This window comes from Mugil cephalus, chromosome 10, assembly GCF_022458985.1.
Source record: "Mugil cephalus isolate CIBA_MC_2020 chromosome 10, CIBA_Mcephalus_1.1, whole genome shotgun sequence".
Taxonomy (NCBI): Eukaryota; Metazoa; Chordata; class Actinopteri; order Mugiliformes; family Mugilidae; genus Mugil; species Mugil cephalus.
This window is the reverse complement of record NC_061779.1, coordinates 13,332,981-13,351,060: the sequence shown is the minus strand read 5'-3', so window position 1 is coordinate 13,351,060 and position 18,080 is coordinate 13,332,981. Positions and strand designations below refer to the sequence as shown.

At 42.3% G+C, this 18,080-nt stretch overlaps 2 protein-coding genes across 2 annotated transcripts in view; both read right to left on the bottom strand.

The window, feature by feature from the left end:
* igf1ra (insulin-like growth factor 1a receptor) overlaps nt 1-12,071 on the bottom strand; it is a 70,639-nt gene extending 58,568 nt beyond the window's left edge. The window contains exons 1-2 of the mRNA XM_047595452.1: nt 10,453-12,071; nt 1,694-2,254 (exon numbers count right to left, since the gene is read on the bottom strand). Of these exons, the coding sequence (XP_047451408.1) occupies nt 1,694-2,254; nt 10,453-10,558 (667 nt within the window). The 5' untranslated portion in view covers nt 10,559-12,071. The remainder of the gene's footprint in view (nt 1-1,693; nt 2,255-10,452) is intronic.
* Nucleotides 12,072-15,179: 3,108 nt separating this feature from the next.
* Nucleotides 15,180-18,002, bottom strand: cfap161 (cilia and flagella associated protein 161). The gene is made up of 8 exons (XM_047595319.1): nt 17,844-18,002; nt 17,114-17,203; nt 16,795-17,012; nt 16,624-16,705; nt 16,401-16,436; nt 16,114-16,236; nt 15,851-15,924; nt 15,180-15,523 (listed from the first exon to the last, which is right to left on the bottom strand). The coding sequence occupies exons 1-8, from the start codon at nt 17,913-17,915 to the stop codon at nt 15,355-15,357; spliced, it is 864 nt and encodes a 287-aa protein (XP_047451275.1). The 5' UTR covers nt 17,916-18,002; the 3' UTR covers nt 15,180-15,354.
* Nucleotides 18,003-18,080: the final 78 nt, after the last annotated feature.

Genomic DNA, 18,080 nt, shown 5'->3' with positions numbered 1-18,080 from the left:
AGGCAATTGCACCTTCCACAATGTAGCCTGCCTTGCAAATATGCACATTCAGGAACGCGATGTGTTGTTTTTAAATCATATTGCAATTGTACACGGAATCCAGCAATTGAACAGAACAATGTGCAGCGAGCCCCGCGAGGAAAAAACAAGAGAGACAAACAATAAACAGCATAGCTTTTCTGAAGACACAGACGTGGTCACCAGGGAAAGGACGCAAGCTTGTTTTCCACCATTTGTTTCGAGGGTCCCTGAAGAGAGAGGGAAGGGTGGGGCCTGGGAGTCGCACACAGGTCTACAATAAAACGGGGCTGGATGAACATTTTCCCATCGTTACGTGGGAAAATATATATTCTATATCACATCTCTGAGCTACGGCACAGAACGGCTATTTTGAGTCGTTCCCAGTCCAATTCTCTTCGGTCCTTGCAAAAACAAGTAAACAAGGATGTATATAAATTACAATTTTATCTACTAACTACAAGAAGAAAGGCAGCGAACGAGAATGGTAAGAGAAGCCATCATAAATATGCCCCTTTTAGCCATTTTTGGGATTTTTTTCCATGTAGAAACATTGTGAAATCAAAGCAGTTGTTTGACTGCCACGTGTGTGAAAGAATATCATATTGTATTTTAAGACTAATACATGTGAACCTGACTAAATAAATATTCATGACCCATGAAACCTTAAAAATCTTGGGAGTAAAATTCAAATCAATGCACTGGTGGCCCAAAGACACAACAGAAACCTTGCCATGTTCAACACAGCTGCGCGGACAGAAACGCAATCGAGAAACTTCATATGACACCACAATAAGAAGAATGGTTGGTTTGTGCCAGGAAGCCACATAACATTTCTACCAGGAGCCTCATCAACAGCTCCGCTTTGGCTCCTTGTGTCAGAACGCGCTGCAGAACATTATAAATGCCTTATACAGTTGTCCCAGTTTCTGATCTTAAAGCACAAAGTGTCTCTTCACTCTGAAATCTTGCGAAAACCTTGCCACATTCACCTTAAGTACTCTACAAATGACTGAGACGACCCCACTGCATCAAACACGCGAGTGAATTAAACCAAACGGGCAGACTGAAAGGAATTTAATATATATCTTATGACCCTGCCCTGAACTTTTTAAGAAGAAACTACATGACCCTGCTGCCGGGGCAAAGATAAACAAGGATGACCCTCCTCCAAATTTCTCAATATACCCCTTTTCATAAATTGCAAAATGTCCCTCAGGCAAATATTTAGCTGACATGGTCCAGACAGGTAGACTACCTCATTTCTTGGCAGAGCAACTGAGTATGCCTTTCTAATGCCTGGTGCTCTATATTGCAGCCATCCTTCACTCCACAAATAGCCTGATCTAAAGACAAGGTTCTCTATAATGAACAGAGAGGAAATGTTTGCACTGGCCCATGGACAATCCTGCTGCCTGACGGAAATGAAGGGAAAACACTGCGTAGATTCATGGGATTTGTTCGCCGGCGAAGAAATGCACAATTTTCAGAATGTTTGCGAGGCTGGAAACCACCGACCTAGATCAAAGCCACATCTGCATTTACTCTACTTGTGTAGCTAAACATCGCACAAAACACGGCCTGGGATTAAACTTAACTTAGCGGACGTCACATTCGAAGCGTTGTCTCCATTTATTTGTCAACGCACAAAATACTGTATAAGACTTCAAGATACCTTTCTGGCAATGGTTGGAGGTCCAGCAGCGGTAGTTGTTGTTGTCATTGAGTTGCGTCTTCTGACAAAGCGGGTTATGCTCCATGATGCCGGGGCAGACATCGTCACACTCCTTAGACTTCTTATTCCAACTGATAACGCTGTTCAAGCCGGCATCCATAATGAGAGACCAGTCCACCGAGTCCAGGTAGCAGAGCTCGGCGTTCTTCTCGATCCGCACGGCGCCTCGCGTGATGTTCCTCAGGTTGTATAGGCCGATGTCCTTCAGGCTGGGCATCTCGTAGATCACCAGGGCGTAATTGTAGAAGAGGTTGCGCCCGCGGATGACGCTCAGGTTGGGGAAGAGCACGCTGAGGCTGTCCAGGCCGGCGACGCGGAACAGCAGCAGGTAGTCGGTGATCATGGTCAGCTTGGGGAAGCTGAGGGAGCGCAGGTCCTCCTGGTGGATGTTGTTCTTGTCGTTGATGAGGAGGATCTGCAGGTAGCCCTCCACCACCGTGCAGTTCTCAAGCCGCTTGAATTCACTGATGTCATTTCGGATGTCGATGCTCGGGCCGCAGGCTGGAAGACACAGAGAGAGAGAGAGGGCACACGTGATGAAGATGCCATTGTCGGTGGAAAAGACACCGCTTTAAATTTCAATCCAAGACGAACGTAGGACAAGTGTTTGGTGGGGAATCTAGCAACGCTACATATTCAGCAGCAGCAGCCAAGACGGTAAGGCTGGAACAACTCTGGCAGTGTGTCATAAATGCAAATAACACGGAGCTCTGAGGGGAAGACGCTGTGTGCAGTTAGTGCTAGGACATCAAGTTACTGTATAAGTTCGTTCGTTCTCAGCGTTCTCTCACATAGTTATTTTTATTGTTAACAAGACGGAGGGATTATCAGCCGAGGTGGAGACACTTTTAGCGGAGGTGACTGGAGAAATCGCTTTATTAGACTCACATCGAGGCGCACAACATGTAGATACAACTGTTTTGTCTGTCACCTCAGATAACCCCAGTGCTTAAATAAGCCAATTCCCTGTGCTCGGAAAACAACACTTGAAACCACAGGGCCTGGAGCGTCCTCTGATACCACACACACACACACGCACGCACGCACGCACGCACGCACGCACGCACGCACGCACGCACGCACGCACGCACCGACACTCAAAGATTAACAACAGAGAGAGAGACAGCATTTATTATTGATGACACTCAACTCTCCCACTAATTGCGCCTTTCGACTACTACATTATGTAACTTTTAAACATACGAAAAAATGCATTCTCACGCAAACAGTAACAGGCCACAAGCAATAATGTTTCAAACTGTTTTGGCCACTATTTTGGCTTTTATGTTCAGGTTTTCCAGCTGCCCCAAGGACCAACAAAAATTATTTTTTAAAAAAAGCAGCGGACCAAGACCCTCTTACAGTCGAGACTCCAGACTCTCCAGACTGCGTTTTCACGGCCATTTTCAGTACAACAAACGGAAAAGATCTGGGGAGCAGAGCATTAATCTTAAAATATCAGTATTTGCTCAAATTGCAAAAGACAAAACTGTGACATTTTAAGTGCTTGTGACACGTAGGACGCCAACAACCGGGCAAGTCATGCGCAAAAACCTGACATCAACTTAGGGTTGGGGAATTTTCCTTGACGTTAACAAATGTTTTCTTTAAGAACGCACTGTAAACCTTGGTCTAATAATAACAATAATAATAATAACAATAATATAGTGGAAATAAGCAAAACCTACATTACTTGACCAATAATATACAACACATTCCAGTGAAGGCGCAGCTTGATGCAGGAATGTTTCTGGCATTAATATTTGTGGCTACCATTCAATCTCCAAACACAAGAAGGGTTTTTTTTTTTTTTTTTTTAAATGCACAAACATTTACAATTACCAGGTTAACAGTCTTGCTGTGACAGTAGATAATTCCTTCTAATGTTATTAAACCTGAATGCACTCAGTGGATATTTAACATTTTAGGTGTAAATTTTCCTTTACACATTTTTAATTTAGTTACTTTTAGCTACATATTTTAAACACTCGGCTTAGCTTTTATAGCCGGTTTTCCGTTAAATCTAGTCCAACATTTACCATAAATTTATCCAATACTTTGGTATTACGTACTTAACCAATTTCTACATTAATTTCTTCATACATTTCCCTTAGCTACTTTAACTATTTATTATTTTTAGCTTCCCATTCATTCAATTCAATATTTTATTTATATGATTCCTGTAACTTTAATTAGCTGACTTTAACCAAAATAAAATAAGGAAACTTTTACAGGCTATTTGAGCTACTCCACACGCGTCAGATGCTGGGAAACCACGCTTGAGCCAAAGAGCTGAATAGCTCATCTGTAACACTCGATAAAACCCCCTTAATCCTAACATATTGCATGTTAAATATTTACAAGACAATATACGGTTTATATAATTAAAAGAACTGGCGGATAATGTAGCTGAACGGTTGCATATTAAAATAAGGTTTAACGCTTGGCACAGGAAATGCCTTGACATTTGAGCTCCTTGGTTTAAACCTGTTATGTTCTTACAAAGGCTTAGGACGGCGACGTGGAGAGCGAGTCCGTCCAGTGAGACAAACACAGAAGCGTCTTTAAACCCTGTCCAAACAGCGTCTAAAGGGATAATGCAAAGAGCTAAATTGTTTCCTGTCCCAACAAAAAAAAAAAAGAAAAAGAAAAAAGAAAAAACCCTGCACAACCAAGTGGCTGTAGATTTCTAGCATTTGTGACCCGTGTTTGACGTACATTCGACAATACATTCTCTGGAAATTTTTCCACAAGTAAATTAACTCAGCACTTCAGTGGTGAACGAAAGAAAAAAAAAAAAAAAGGACCATGTTCGATGTGCTTTCTTCAAGCTATTCTCTCAAAAATAGAAGCCGCATTGTTTATGGGAGTGAATGGGCTATATTTGCTCCTGCCGGGGTGTTTCGCTTCTCCAAATTTAGAACGGAAACAATTACTCCAGCAGAATATAGTATTTGCTTTCTCCAATCAACACCAATGCCCCTGGGCTCCACTTGTGAGCCATCGAGCTGCATGTCTTCTTTGTTTCATTGAGAATTTTCTCCCAGCTTCTCCAGCAGCCGCGGAGAGAGGGAGGAGGGGTGGAGCCACTCGAATACAAAGGCTAATTTGTTTGTTAGTAAAGAGAAACTCTGGGCTCCACTTCCTGATGAGGGCATTAATAAAATCAAGGGGCGTCTGGCCAGGGAAAGATAAGATTTCTGCCAAACGCAGCTATCTGAGGCCATCTTATAACAAAAAGAAGCTGCAACGCGCTAAATACGTTGCGGGGTGAAAGCCAGGAAGGTATTCCTGAATATGTGAAAATGATTTAGACCCAAAAACTACACGAGAAAAAAGACAAACAGAAAGAAATTAATGACACAGTCCTCCTCTTTTCTATTCCATCCCCTTGTTCAACTCATTAGTCATGTTAAGTAACAGGAATTCCAATTATTTCCTTGCAAAAAGGCTGAGAAGGAGGCTGCCTCAAACTAAGCCCCCAGGCTTCTCTTATTCCTGCCAGTCAGTCTATTTGTAGTGAAGACAGCGATGCTTAAATAAGATTTAGATGCCAAGCGCTAGTCATTTTTACATAAATAAGATACATTTCAGCCCCAGAGTCCTTGATAACCCCGCACACATGTGTCCGGCTCTCCCTCCTGTGTGTCTTTGCTCTTCACACTGCTGAGTAAACACACATATCTCCACGGGGTAATGGGATCCATCGGCTCGTGTTTATGATTGATAAACCTTGCCCCGGCCCTCTGTGGAAATGTCATCACACAAACACACACCTGCGCAAGCACCCGGTCAAACATGGCCCCCCCCCACCCACCCCGCGCAAGTCCGCCACACATAAGCCAAGGCTAATGGTCACTGTTTACGTTAACATCGCATAAAAATCCAATTCAGATCCAGCAAACATGCCCGGCGCGCGAATAAACAGCGTCTCAGTTTTGGCTGACAGAAACACAAGATTGAAATCTGGACCACACGTCGTGCTGTTTATCAAAAGGCCTCAAACTGCGAATTCTGGGAAAGCACTTAGCGATATCCTTCACCAGACGTCCAGTTGTAAACTCCAATCGTGGGATAATTAAAGGAGTATCTTATCTCATCTTATTAGGGAAGATTCCTCTGTTCTGGATTTAAGTAAAGGACAGTGGTTCGCAGCAGGTTTCCATTGTCATTATTTCTATTTACATTGACAATATTTCTAGCCTGATTGGAACTGTTCCCGCTTATGTGATAATAAAAATAAAACAATAAGAAAAGGCAAATGCCTAAAAACACCAACTGGAATATAAAGAAGAAGAATTTCCCCCGACTTCATTGACAAGAGTTCATAAAACAGAAAAAGATGGCCCGCGAGGGTTTGTAACATCATCGCTACATCGATTCCTGCTGCAAACACTTGCTCCAATAGACCCCCCTCCTGCCCCCAATACCCTCTACACCCCCCACCCCCCAATCCCCGCACCTGCCACATCAACTGGCTCTAATCCGCAGCATACTGGAAGTCATCTGACCAGTGATCTGGAGGGGCACTTCCACTCAGTGGACCTCACTTCAAACACTGTGGCTCAGATATCACCAAAAGCCCAAACAGTAACACTACACTTCCCATCATAACAACTGCCCCACACAAGGACTCCCCCCTCGGCCAGAAGGAGAGCAGAGGGCAGGAGGTAACAAACTCTGTGTTTACATTCGCGCTACAGCCGCTCCGATAACAGCGACGCGGTTTGCAGTGACCTCATTTTTATGGAATAATTTGTTTCATTATTCTGTGGAAGCTCGCAGGAAAACAAGGGAATTAGAAGGACTTTATTTTAATGTACAGTAAGTGGAGGGAATTATCCGAGCCCTGGTGGTGATGCAGCTGTCTAATACGAGTTTTAACACATACTGTGAAGCCTGAAGAAATTCACTCCACAGTATGGACGGAGAGTGAATTAAATAACCTAACTCGACTCGACTTATTTACATTGCCTCAGTCGACCCTTTGGTTGTAATTTCGTGCTAAATTTTCACCAACTTCAATGGCTATCAGGCCAAGGATCCCCAAACTGATGGAGCGATTAAGTAGGGACCCCCTACCTACTATATGTGTTGTATATTAAACTCGGGATAGTGCCATTTAATGCATTTTGCATTCAATATAAAGAGACTCCTTATTCCTTTACTAAAATATGTTAGATTCATGTTAATGTGTAAAAATTGTGTGGTGCAATAAAAAAAAATATAAAAAATGTCTAATCAACCAAAGATTTTGCGACCCCCTAATGGTCGCGGGCCCCCCGTTGAAGACCTACGCTTTATCGCAACAATCACATGTAAAAGTTTGCTGCAGAGTCAGAGGATAATCTTTGGGTGATGAATCGCTCACACGGGACGGATGCGCGTTGAGCTCTTGATGAACAGCTTTCAACTGACGCGCCGAGCGCCGTCCATTAGAAGAGCTGACATCCGCAATCATCTCGCAAATTGTAAAATACTCCGCGGGCCGTGAGGCCGACAGCCGCCCGCCGAGGACGACGTTGATGGTGATGGCGATGATGATGATGCTGATGATTTATGTGCGGTCGGCCAGAGACTTGAGCAAATCCAACGGCGTGCCACTTGAAATAAAGTGTTTAATTAAGCATTGTAAACCTCAGCTGGAGGAGCTGGAGGACGGCGTTCGGCTGCGCTCTCGCAAGCTAGCCCAGTGACACACTTTCACATCCTTACTCAGGGCCACGCCACTGACTCAGGCTGTCACGCCGAGTCCTGCTGCAGCACGCGCGGGAAGCAGCACAATAAACCCACATGCGCGCACACCGCAGGGCTGTGACACTGGCTGCAGTCGCCAGGGGTGCGCCGAGGATTTCCTGCATCCAGGAGAAGTGGCGGAAGTGGACTTAAAGGGGTGTCTGTGTGTGTCCGTGTGTGTGTAACTCTGCACTGCCAGTGACAAGGTAGAACGGGACACCTTGGAGCAGAGTGACAGCAGCCATACCCGAGCCGCTCGCCCTGTCATGACACGCGGAGCTGAGCTGCAATATGCCATGCCCCAAAGGGAAAAGGAAGGACGGCCCTCCTGTCAAACACAATGCTCAGCGACTCTTTGATTATTTATCCCACCATTCAGGTTTTCCGAAGCAGCGTGTTCTTTCATAAATAACTGAACGGGAACAGTGTCGTGCCCTCACGGTACGGGACAGAGGGTGCCTGTGCTCACAAAACCCCTGCGCCAGTGTTGCCGGTGGATCTATTTATAACTCTAATAGAAGCGGTGCCAAGTGATGAAGTTAAGCGCATCAGTCCATACGGGACACCAGTCCGTGCGAACGGCAAAAGCCAAAAAAAAAAAAAAAGCTCACAAACTCGCTACTATTCCAATCAACAACACCAAGTCTGTTTCTCTTGCAAGTGTATTTTTGCACAATCTATTTCCAAACACCAAGCCTCTATCTCCCTCTCTCTCCCTCTCAGAGACTTGTTTGCTGCATACTTGGAAGCCATGGCATGGAAAGTTTACTGTGGTGAGAGTTAAAAGGAGGTTTAATTACGTTTTATTGGTGCGGACAGATTATCAAAACGAACAGAGCAAAGAGAGTTTTCAACCCCTAATGGAGACCTTGGATATTTGTAATTTTCCACTAAGTGATGATAGAAGCTGGAAAGTCTGACCCTCTGCAGCCGGGTGAAGTAAACACCATCCGCGAGTGATAAATTGTTGAGACAACTACTATTCTTCGCAGCCTTTGTCTCTGTATGCTTTGTTCTGGAAGGCCCGGCGCATTATACACCACAAAGCGTCAAGATCTGAGGGCAGCTCCTCGTCTCCCAGCCCCCAGCCGCGTTCGTGGGTCTTCTTCCCTCGCCGGGGCTCAGGGAACATGGCTGTGGTCGGATCACTGATCAGCGGGACTGAATGAAGTTTCCCCCCCTCCACTCCCCTATTTGAATGCTAATAGAGGTCAGTCTACATGTCTCCTTCCCATGTCAAGATGCCTCCACCACGTCCACTCGGGACAACTGAATCATTGCAACGGATGTGACGCGTAGCCAGCAAACGCGCTCGGGTCACGTCACGCGGACACAGAAGCGCAACCACTGACCACAAGGCGGAAAGACACACCTGTCTCACACCACAAAAAAATAAAAAAATAAAAAAAAAAATCACGACTTTAACTTAAGCAAAACTAACAACTCACTCTTCTACATTCTGTTCCCCGCTGATGCTATGAACTGAATGTAACCTGCCCCATTTCTTTAACCATTCTAAACATTCAGCTCATTTAGATGAAAGCCGGGAATTTGCTCAATCATCTTTACAACCCAGTCGGAGTTGCCTTGAAGTTTTTATTAACCTCGTCCCAACCTGAGAGTTTTAACTGAAAGGCTGAAACATCATCAACCGGACACTTTGCACACTGCATAACAATAACCAACAGAGAGGGAGGAAACCCTCATTGATCCTCATTGATCAGCTGGTCTATTTTAGCATTTGGAAAAAACTAAATAAATAAATAAGCAGCCATGACTCAGGCATCTAGCAGCACATTAAATGTGAATAGATGAGAGGAAGGGTGGTTAAAATATGCTTAGAGGAGCTTTTATTATTCTGTATTAACTTTTCCTTATTATTATTGTTATTTTATACTAACCCTTAAAGCATGAAGCAAAACTCTAAAAAGCAACGGTAATAAAAAAATGGATTTAACATTTTCACAAGCAAAGTACTTGGTAAAGTGTCCTTGATTTAGAAAATGTTCTGATTTTTTTGTTTTGTTTTTTTGCAATGTAAAGCCAGACCTGAGACAAGTAACGCAACTTTACAAAGTCAAATATAAATAAATACGTAGTATCGTCTTCTTCCTACAGTTACAACAGTACTGCACATTTTAAACTGTTGCCATGTTTGTAGTGCCGTCAATCATTAGCTGCGTGTCACCTGCGGAAAACCGAATTGTGTTCGCCGAGGACGAGATGAACTCAGGTATTCCCATTTTTACGTTTTATTTACTCATTTATTTATTGAAACCGCACGTGCAATTGAGTGGTCGCCTCGCGAACCTTCCCGCCGTCGCGAATATGTGTCAATGTATTTAATCCTACTGTGATTTTTCACCCCCCTCCTCCTTTTTCTTCTCCAATTAGGAAAATGATTTTCTGATTCCGTCTGTTCATGCGCAGCGACGCCACACTACGAAATGCAAAATGGCCACATGGTCGTAGTAACTAACCTTCAGCTCTGCTCCCCGGATTTATCCCCTGCTCTCCGGATGTCGACGTGTCAATAAATATCAAATTCTCTTCGTTTCGAAAAGAACGCGACGGTCTCGCGAAACTGGGCCCACGTTACGCACAACAGGGACCATTTTGGGTGAAAGATGTTGACCCTTGCTGACGGCCGCGGTACCACATGGTCCTCTTGAGCTAATAAGTAACGGGCACAAGTGTGTGTGTGTGTGCGATGTGTAAGCTCGCCGGGTTTGTCCTGTTCAGTGTGAAGTATTGAACTCGTCTTAATTCGAATTAGACTGTAAATAAATGCACTGATGAGTTAAATCTCCCACCGGTGTGCGTAAACGCTCCTTTTCAAGTCGTACGATTGGGTTCCAAAAGAACACATTGGTCTCGTTGTTAAAAATAATAACAAATACTAATAATAATAATAATAACGGTATATTTTGACAAAATGATAAACATTATAAACAAGTACTTACGCTCTCCGTTTGTGGAACATATCCAGAGAGTGGAGACAGACAGCATCAGAGCCCAAAACAAGGTCGGGCAACCCATCCGTGTTTCTGATCTCACGTTCCTCAACATTATTTATCTCTTAGAAAAACAAAAAAAGGCGGCGGACAAAACTGAAATAAAACGGTCGGCTTGTGCACATCAGCTCATGAAACCTGAACATGAAAAAAAAAACACAAAAAGAAAGAAAATAATAACGATAAAAAAAAAAAGAAAATGTGTCTGTAGCCCAGGAGGCTACTCTCAAGCAGCTTGCTAATGCCTGCTCGCCTGTCTGTCTGCTGGAATCAAGAGTAAATGCGTGAAAATGTTTCGAACCAGGGAATTCCTTTGATTTAAAAAATAAAAATTATGATAAAAAAATAAAAATACTAAAACAGTCTGCTATTTTCGTCAGTCACAGGACACTTTGACGTTGGCTGGTATGGCACACACGCCAGTGATTTCACTGGATAAATGATGGTAATCCCCATCTTCATTCTCCATCTCTTGAAAATAGCAGTGCGCGTACGGTGCGTTCAGGCCCGGAATTAACAATCAAAATATCAGTCTAAATGTTGTTACGGGGAGCCTTAACCAGCATATTAAATTAACGCCAGTGTCGCTCACAAGAAGCCCCCGTGTGAATGACTGTGTATGAAGAGGAAGAGGAGGAGGTGGAGAAGGAGGAGGAGGTGGCGGTGGTAGGGGGACAGAAAACACGTCCAGATCCACAGGGGTGGTGGCTCCGAGGTTAAAAAATGAATGAAAACCCTTTTTCCCTATGCCATTCAGACAGCACGGGCTCTCGATCCACGCCAAGCAGCCCCGTCTCGCCACGACAAGTCCTTTTGAAACCAATTTCCCAGCTTCTCTGCGCGTACTTGTCTCCGCCGTCAGTCGGGATTTGCAGCTGAAAGAAAATACCAGACTTGTGCCACGCAAGAGAATGGGTCTCCAGCTCTCCAGCTAGACGACCTCGGCTGGGGTGGGGAGGGTGGGGGGGAGAATACGTCCAAAGGAGTTGCTCTTGGAGAGTGTTTCTGGTTTCGTCTTTATCCTCGCGCAGGCGAGCAATTTTAGAAAAGAAAAAGTCCCGTTGCGCGTATATCCAGAGGCTGAAGTCCTACGGTTGAAGCAGGCTGCTGGTCTCCGCTCCTCCGTGGAATCGCTGCTGTAAACAAGAGTCGGCTTCTCTCACACAGAAACACATAGTGCTTCGGATAAATTGGCCGGGAGCAGGGCGGAAAAGCCGGAGTGGATTGCGAGCCAGCGATCATCAAAAGCTTGCGAGAAACCCAAACAGACGCGCGCGCGCGCACACGCCAGCCAGCCAGACGGGTGTCTGTGGTGGCACGAGGGCTCAGGGTGTGTTTACGTCTTTATGCCTTTATCAGAGAGGTGTTTTCTTTGTACAAAACCTCTCTTATCGTTGGATTCGATGTTTGATTTGTCTTTATCCAAACTCACTCCTTTTCAACTCTGAATCCCGGAGCTTCAGGATCATTATCTAGGACCCATTTCACCAGAATTTCCAAATGTAAACTTCAATCTAAATTACAAGTTTCTCCACACATCTTTTTTTTTTTTTGACAGATTTCAAACATTTGCAGCATCTGAAGGCCACTCCTGAGCATTTAAAGAAAGCCCTGCAGTGTGTGCTTTTTTTTTATTTTTTTTTTTTTTGCAAAGCACTTGCCTGGCATAACTGAAATGCTGAAGACCCTAAGGTGGCTCCTGTTTCATTTTATATGCCCATGGAGTCAAAATGTCACGACACAGAATCTCTGGGTATGTTAATCCAGTGTAGGAATACTGCTTAGCCTCTAAGAACACCAGGGACTCAACTGAGAGAAGGAGTTTTCGCCACCAAAGTTCTCCAAGCTTTGTAATATTCATCCGGAGTCAAAGATAAAGAAATGTTAGGAAACTCGAGATCAAATATTACATTATTGGGAAATGCATAAACTGTATCCAGGCCGTGCTATCGGACATGAATTTCTTTGTATTTGTTCACCGTTCACTGAATAACTTATGAGCGTGAGAGCCGGGTAAATGATTACATGGTTGACAATGAATGCGAAAGATTAACTGAAGAATTTTGGCTTGATCTGTCGCCCATAAACTCTATCACTCGCATTCCTTTCCAATGTGTTTATTGATTTGTGACTTTTTTTTTTGACAGAAGTGTAGTCAGACAAAGCAAATTGTGTTTGACGAGGCCGAATGTTCCTGTTGAACTTTTTGAAGATAACATTGTTCGTAAGAGGGCAACAAAAGGACCAACAATGAATCAGTGAATAGTCTGAATGAGTGTAGCTGAATTAATTTATTTATTCTTCATTTATTCTTACTTATTTATACTTGCCTCAAGTGGTTCTTAGTGGAATGAACATTGTGTGTTTTGGACCTGCCATTTAATAATTGTAGTTGGATTAATCTAAAAGAAAAAGAAAAAAACAAGTAGTTACATTTTTTTAAATCAACATTTTGCTCCATGTAGGTGTGTAGCCTATGTGATTTTTATCATTATTTTTATTATTATTTCAGTGTTAACACCAAGGTTTTGCACCCAAGCAGCTTCTTCACACAAAAGAAGTGGTGTAGTGGTGGAGGAGAGAAATCTCTAATGGCTTTTAATCTTAAATATATTTCTCGTTGCAAATCATAATCAGCTTTGCCTGAAATTGTGAAATCAGTTTTAAAAATAAGGACTTTTCCAGAAATACTTAAATAAATGGTTTACTGGAAGAAGAAAAAAACAAAGTTAACAGCTGATAAAAATATACAGTTGTTATAATTGTTCCAAGATTTAATGGGAAATAATTGCTGTCTTTAAAAATAGTATTTTTTTTGTTTTGTTTTGTTTTTTTTTAAGATTATAGGACTTCTTGCTGCTGGAATAAATGGGACAACTCAATGCCCCGAAGTTTATTTAGTGCACTGGAGCTGTACCATAGGCTACACTGCACAAGCATCGTCACAGGCTGAAAGTAAAACCTGACATGGAGCTCCATTTCAGAGGGAGCGCCAGCTCTGCCTTCATCCTTCATTCATCCCATACACGGGGGTCCAGGGAGCGTCTCTGTTCGTTCTGAGGCTTCCATCCATGCATTATAATGTCACCAGGAATGCAGGACTAAGTGGGGGCCTTTTGACTTACGAGAAATAATCATAACCTGCTTCACATTTTGTCTTTCGTCTCATTCTTTTTTTGTTTGTTTGTTTTTCTTTTACTTGTACGGTCACAGTTTTAGTTACAACTGAACAATCTGACAATTTAATTAGTAACTCAGTCTAGTGTGATGTTAGAAGAAAACTGTTAGGTAGACATTAGGGCAACTTTTCGGGGAAAAGTTATATATGTATAAAACACTGGCACAGTTTTGCTTTTTGTTTTTTTTTTGTGTGTGTGAGAATGCTGTAAAGTGTAGAACCAATGAAGTGTAAAATAATAATAATAATAATAATAATAATTAGGACGAACCTAATAAAAACTGACCAAACCTAATAAAGAAAGCTTTTACTTTTTGATGCATGTTTTTAGGATTATTTCTTATTTTTCACCCGTTTATGAATAAAATAAACTAAACTAGATGTATCCGTGGACAAGTGACAAAACTGGATATTCTGGATTTTTTTTCATTCTGCATTTTCGCAGATATTTTATGTTTAATTTTTGGCTAGATTCAGTCTGGTTGAGCAGTTTAGATCCTTTCAGTGTTTTAATGTCGCCCTCTGCTGATCTAACAGACCCAGTACAGTTGAATTGTGGTTCCACACTAAATACTGCACAACATTACATACAGTCAAAACATGTCTCCAAGAGACAAGGTTTCACTAAAACAAAGAGGAGAGACTTTAAATCATGCTACATTATATTATTGTTTCTTATTATTGCCTGAAAGAGCTGAGTGGACTTAATTAAAATGAGAACCTATGAAAATGTTTTTTTTTTTTAATGAATGTGATCAATAACTTTTTAAGACTAAGATTATTAGTGTGACTAAGAACATGTTCTGTTAAAAATAGATGTGACAAACTCATAACTGCAAGCTGTTTCCAGGAATTTGCTCTCAACAGACTACTACTCAGAGGCTGTCAATTGATTTAAGTTGTAATAAAATTAAGCCTAAAATGTTGTACTAAGATTTTTTCTTGCAGGAGACAGGATATTTCCTTCTGATCCTTGTGCAAAAAAACATTAGAACAATCTTTCATTTATGGAGAAGATATACTGTACAACCTTTGAAATAAAAAACATTTTCATACATCAATAAAAGTTTGTTTTTTTATATAGTGCTATCTTCATATACCTAAAAGGGCCCAACAGGGGGATTAACAGTTAGGCCCTGGCAATGTCAGTGCCTAATAGTCGCCCTCAGAGAAGGTGTAGTAAAAGTTAGGTCTAGTGAGGCCTGGAGAAGCCAACACTGAAGCTCCCCTTGATGCTCATGATCTTCTTTTTCTCATTTTATTCTTGTGAAGTCCACTTTGTGCAGTGACCCACAAGCTGTACGAATACAAACAAGAAAGGCTGGAGCAGAACTTCTGAGGATGATTCTACAACTTGAAAGTTACGCACTCTAACTCTAAAGACTTGATATGTGATATTACTCGTTGAAAGAATCTTTTGCTGCACAAACAACTCTGTGACAAAGGTATAATTACGTTAACAAGCCTTTCTTTCATATTCAAAGACGGTAAAAACATATCAGAACTTTTTGTTTTTATTGGTTATTGCACTTATTAAAAGTCAGTACTCACATTTGCTCGCCTTAGTTCGTCAATGTCTCATATCAGATTTCTTACAGAGGAAATAACATGTTTGGGAAGCGGGCCAATTCGTTTTAGTTGAACTGGTGGAATTGGTTAAAGTTGGGATTTTGTTATGTGAGTTTGTTATCGTCAGCGACTGACTGTGGGCGGTTGAGAAGCACAAGTCCGTCCCCTGCAGGGTCTGAGGTGCACAGTATCCAGTGATTGTTGTCCTGTTCAGCTTTGTGGGAGTCCAGGAAAGTGTGAGCCGTCACCTCGTACTCTTTGCCGTATGTGGTCCTGCAGAGACGCAACTTGTTAGCGACACACACACACACGCAATGACAGCAGACATGCTGACACTGTAACAAGACTTTCAGCGAACACACTGGATGTCTTTATCTGCTGATATGAGCAGTCAATCTACATTTTGTGATTTCATATCATCATATATTTTGATTTTGATTCAGCATACACAAGGTTGTTTGTTGAGTTACTACATGTGATTGTTGGGAGTTAGCAACAGGTTTTACATCTACCCGTGACTCAGCTTTTATACTGATTTTAACACAGCAACACAACACAGTCCCCTTGTTGTTTCTTTAGAACATGAAAAATGAGAAATACCAAAGGGTGTGATCGCCCAGAACAGCAAGAGCCTGGTTGGTCTTGCAGTGTATGATCAGCACCTTCACATTAGCCTGTGAACAAAAACAACCACAAAAAAATTATTATTTATAGTTGCAAGGACTTTTTCTGTGTAATGAAGATGAAGGAAAAACAAAAGATTAGGTAGTCCGCAAAGTAATGGTTGCTGTCACTGTGGCCACGTCCATCTTTTATATAAGATGTAACGTTTGATGACGCAAGAAGACACAGAGAAGACTTACAGGAGCTGGCTGACCCTCATATTCCAGTCTCTCCTGGGGGTCGTAGTGTACCAACTTCCACCATGTAACAAAGGAACAACTGTCCTCCAGGTTTACTTCTTGAAGGCGGGACTTCTTCGCAAACTTTGAAATAATTCACAACAACATGGTAAAAGTTAAAACTGTAGAGAAAGTGTTGTATGCTGCGTTTAGCTCCAAGTGTGCCTGTGGAAAATGTTTAAAACTGCTGGTTATGTACAGTGATTTCGTTGATGCGGTACGGTAAATAATATTTAAACTCGATATACCTTTTGAAAGTTTCGCAGGTCACTTGCCAAGTAAAGCTGAGGGGAAAGAAAGGAACATAAAAATATGTGAAAACAAGTGCTGACACGTCAAAAAAGAAAAAAAACCCAATAAAGGATCCTCATGTGTCAAAAGAATGGCGTGCCCTTTGAACAGAGCATTGTCTGTGTATGCCAGCTGTGTGTGTGTGTGTGTGTGTGCATGTGTCGGCATGAGTTCACTTACTCCCCTGGCAAATCCACTTGTTGTTTTCAGGGCAAAGCTTTGCTCGAAATGCAGCATCGAGCCTTCAGGACTGCCGTCGACACTGTAGTCACACGAGCAGTGGAGATGCAGCTTTACATCTGGGAGTGTGCGTTACTATGTGTGTTGAGGCTCATGGTGCTCTGTGTTTACCTAGTGATGATGAAAGCGGTGCGTGTGCAGGGCTGAATGCCTCCTCCTGCACTGATCCCACACGGCGCTTGAATGCCAGGCGAAGGGATCTTTGTCAAACCGTTGACGTCTGCGTTAATACTCACTGCACTGCGCTTCCTGTTTTCACCTCCCATGTTCACCAACATCACAACATCCCCAAAGCGCAATGCACCGTCGCTGGACACAGAGAGATTGACCTACAAGCATGGGAAAAAAAACACCATCATGAGCATAACCATTGCCTGTCTGATGCTGACTTTAAATGCATTCTTACCTTATTAAGTTAAACTCATTTTACCTGTCTCAGTATGTTCTCTCTGAGGAAGTCTACTTTCTGGGCGGCAAGCTCACCCCTCTCTTTCTTCTCCAGATGTTCTTTCATTGTATCCTGGAAAAAATAAAATAGCACGTATGAAGTTAACCTTTTGCTACATCCATCACAATCTAGTATAGAAATTCAATTTCACTATCAAGTTTTACAGTAACCTGAGGTAAACACATTACAGTGTACACATTACTATTATTTTAGCATTACAATCATTAAAGACAAGATAATTATTTTGGTGTGTGTCAGTTTGTCAGCTAAAATCTTTCTGTTCCTGTGTGTTTCTGTGTAGTAAACATAATTTCTCAAGTTAACCCCTAGACAAGGTGAATATCACGTTTTTTCAACTTTAAAATGGTAAAAACATTTTTGAGAGACTGACAATGGTTATTTTGTTTAAACCTTCATATGGTGGCAGTATAATAAACATCATCACACTTTGTTCTTTTTTCCAGAATAGTCCTTAAAAGAGATAGTGCTTCTGTAAACAGGAATTTGCAGTTTAATAATGGAATATGGCTTTGAATAAAAACAATACACACTGTTCACTTTTATCGCTCATATAATACTGATTTAGTGCAACATCTATCTATGCCCATATGAAAACAACCACAGCGTTAGCTAGCCAAGGTGGAAAAATTAACTCCAATTCCAATGGATGGAGTTAACGTCTCTACAAATACATCAACATTTTGAAACAAACCTCCTCCAACCGCAAATCCTCATTCCAGTTTCCGATTTTAACATGTCCGCGATGAGATTTCACGTGAGACATTTTTCGTGTAATCCTAATAAATGTGTGTGGGGACTAGTCCAGTCGACTCGGCATGGTTTGTGTCGCGGTTTCCGTGGTAACAGTGTTCTCGGCAGTTCTCGCCGATTGTCGCGAGAGGGCGTGCTGGCGTAGACATTGACACCTGGTGCTTCAACAAAATCATTT

Bases quoted from the DNA above. Each gene is read 5' to 3' on its own strand.
- cfap161 (XM_047595319.1), bottom strand. From the start codon at position 17,915: ATGTCTCACGTGAAATCTCATCGCGGACATGTTAAAATCGGAAACTGG. The intron at 17,204-17,843 runs GTTTGTTTCAAA...TATTTTTTCCAG, and splicing joins AGGATTTGCGGTTGGAGGAG to GATACAATGAAAGAACATCT. The intron at 16,437-16,623 runs GTAAGTGAACTC...CTTTCCCCTCAG, and splicing joins CAAGTGGATTTGCCAGGGGA to CTTTACTTGGCAAGTGACCT.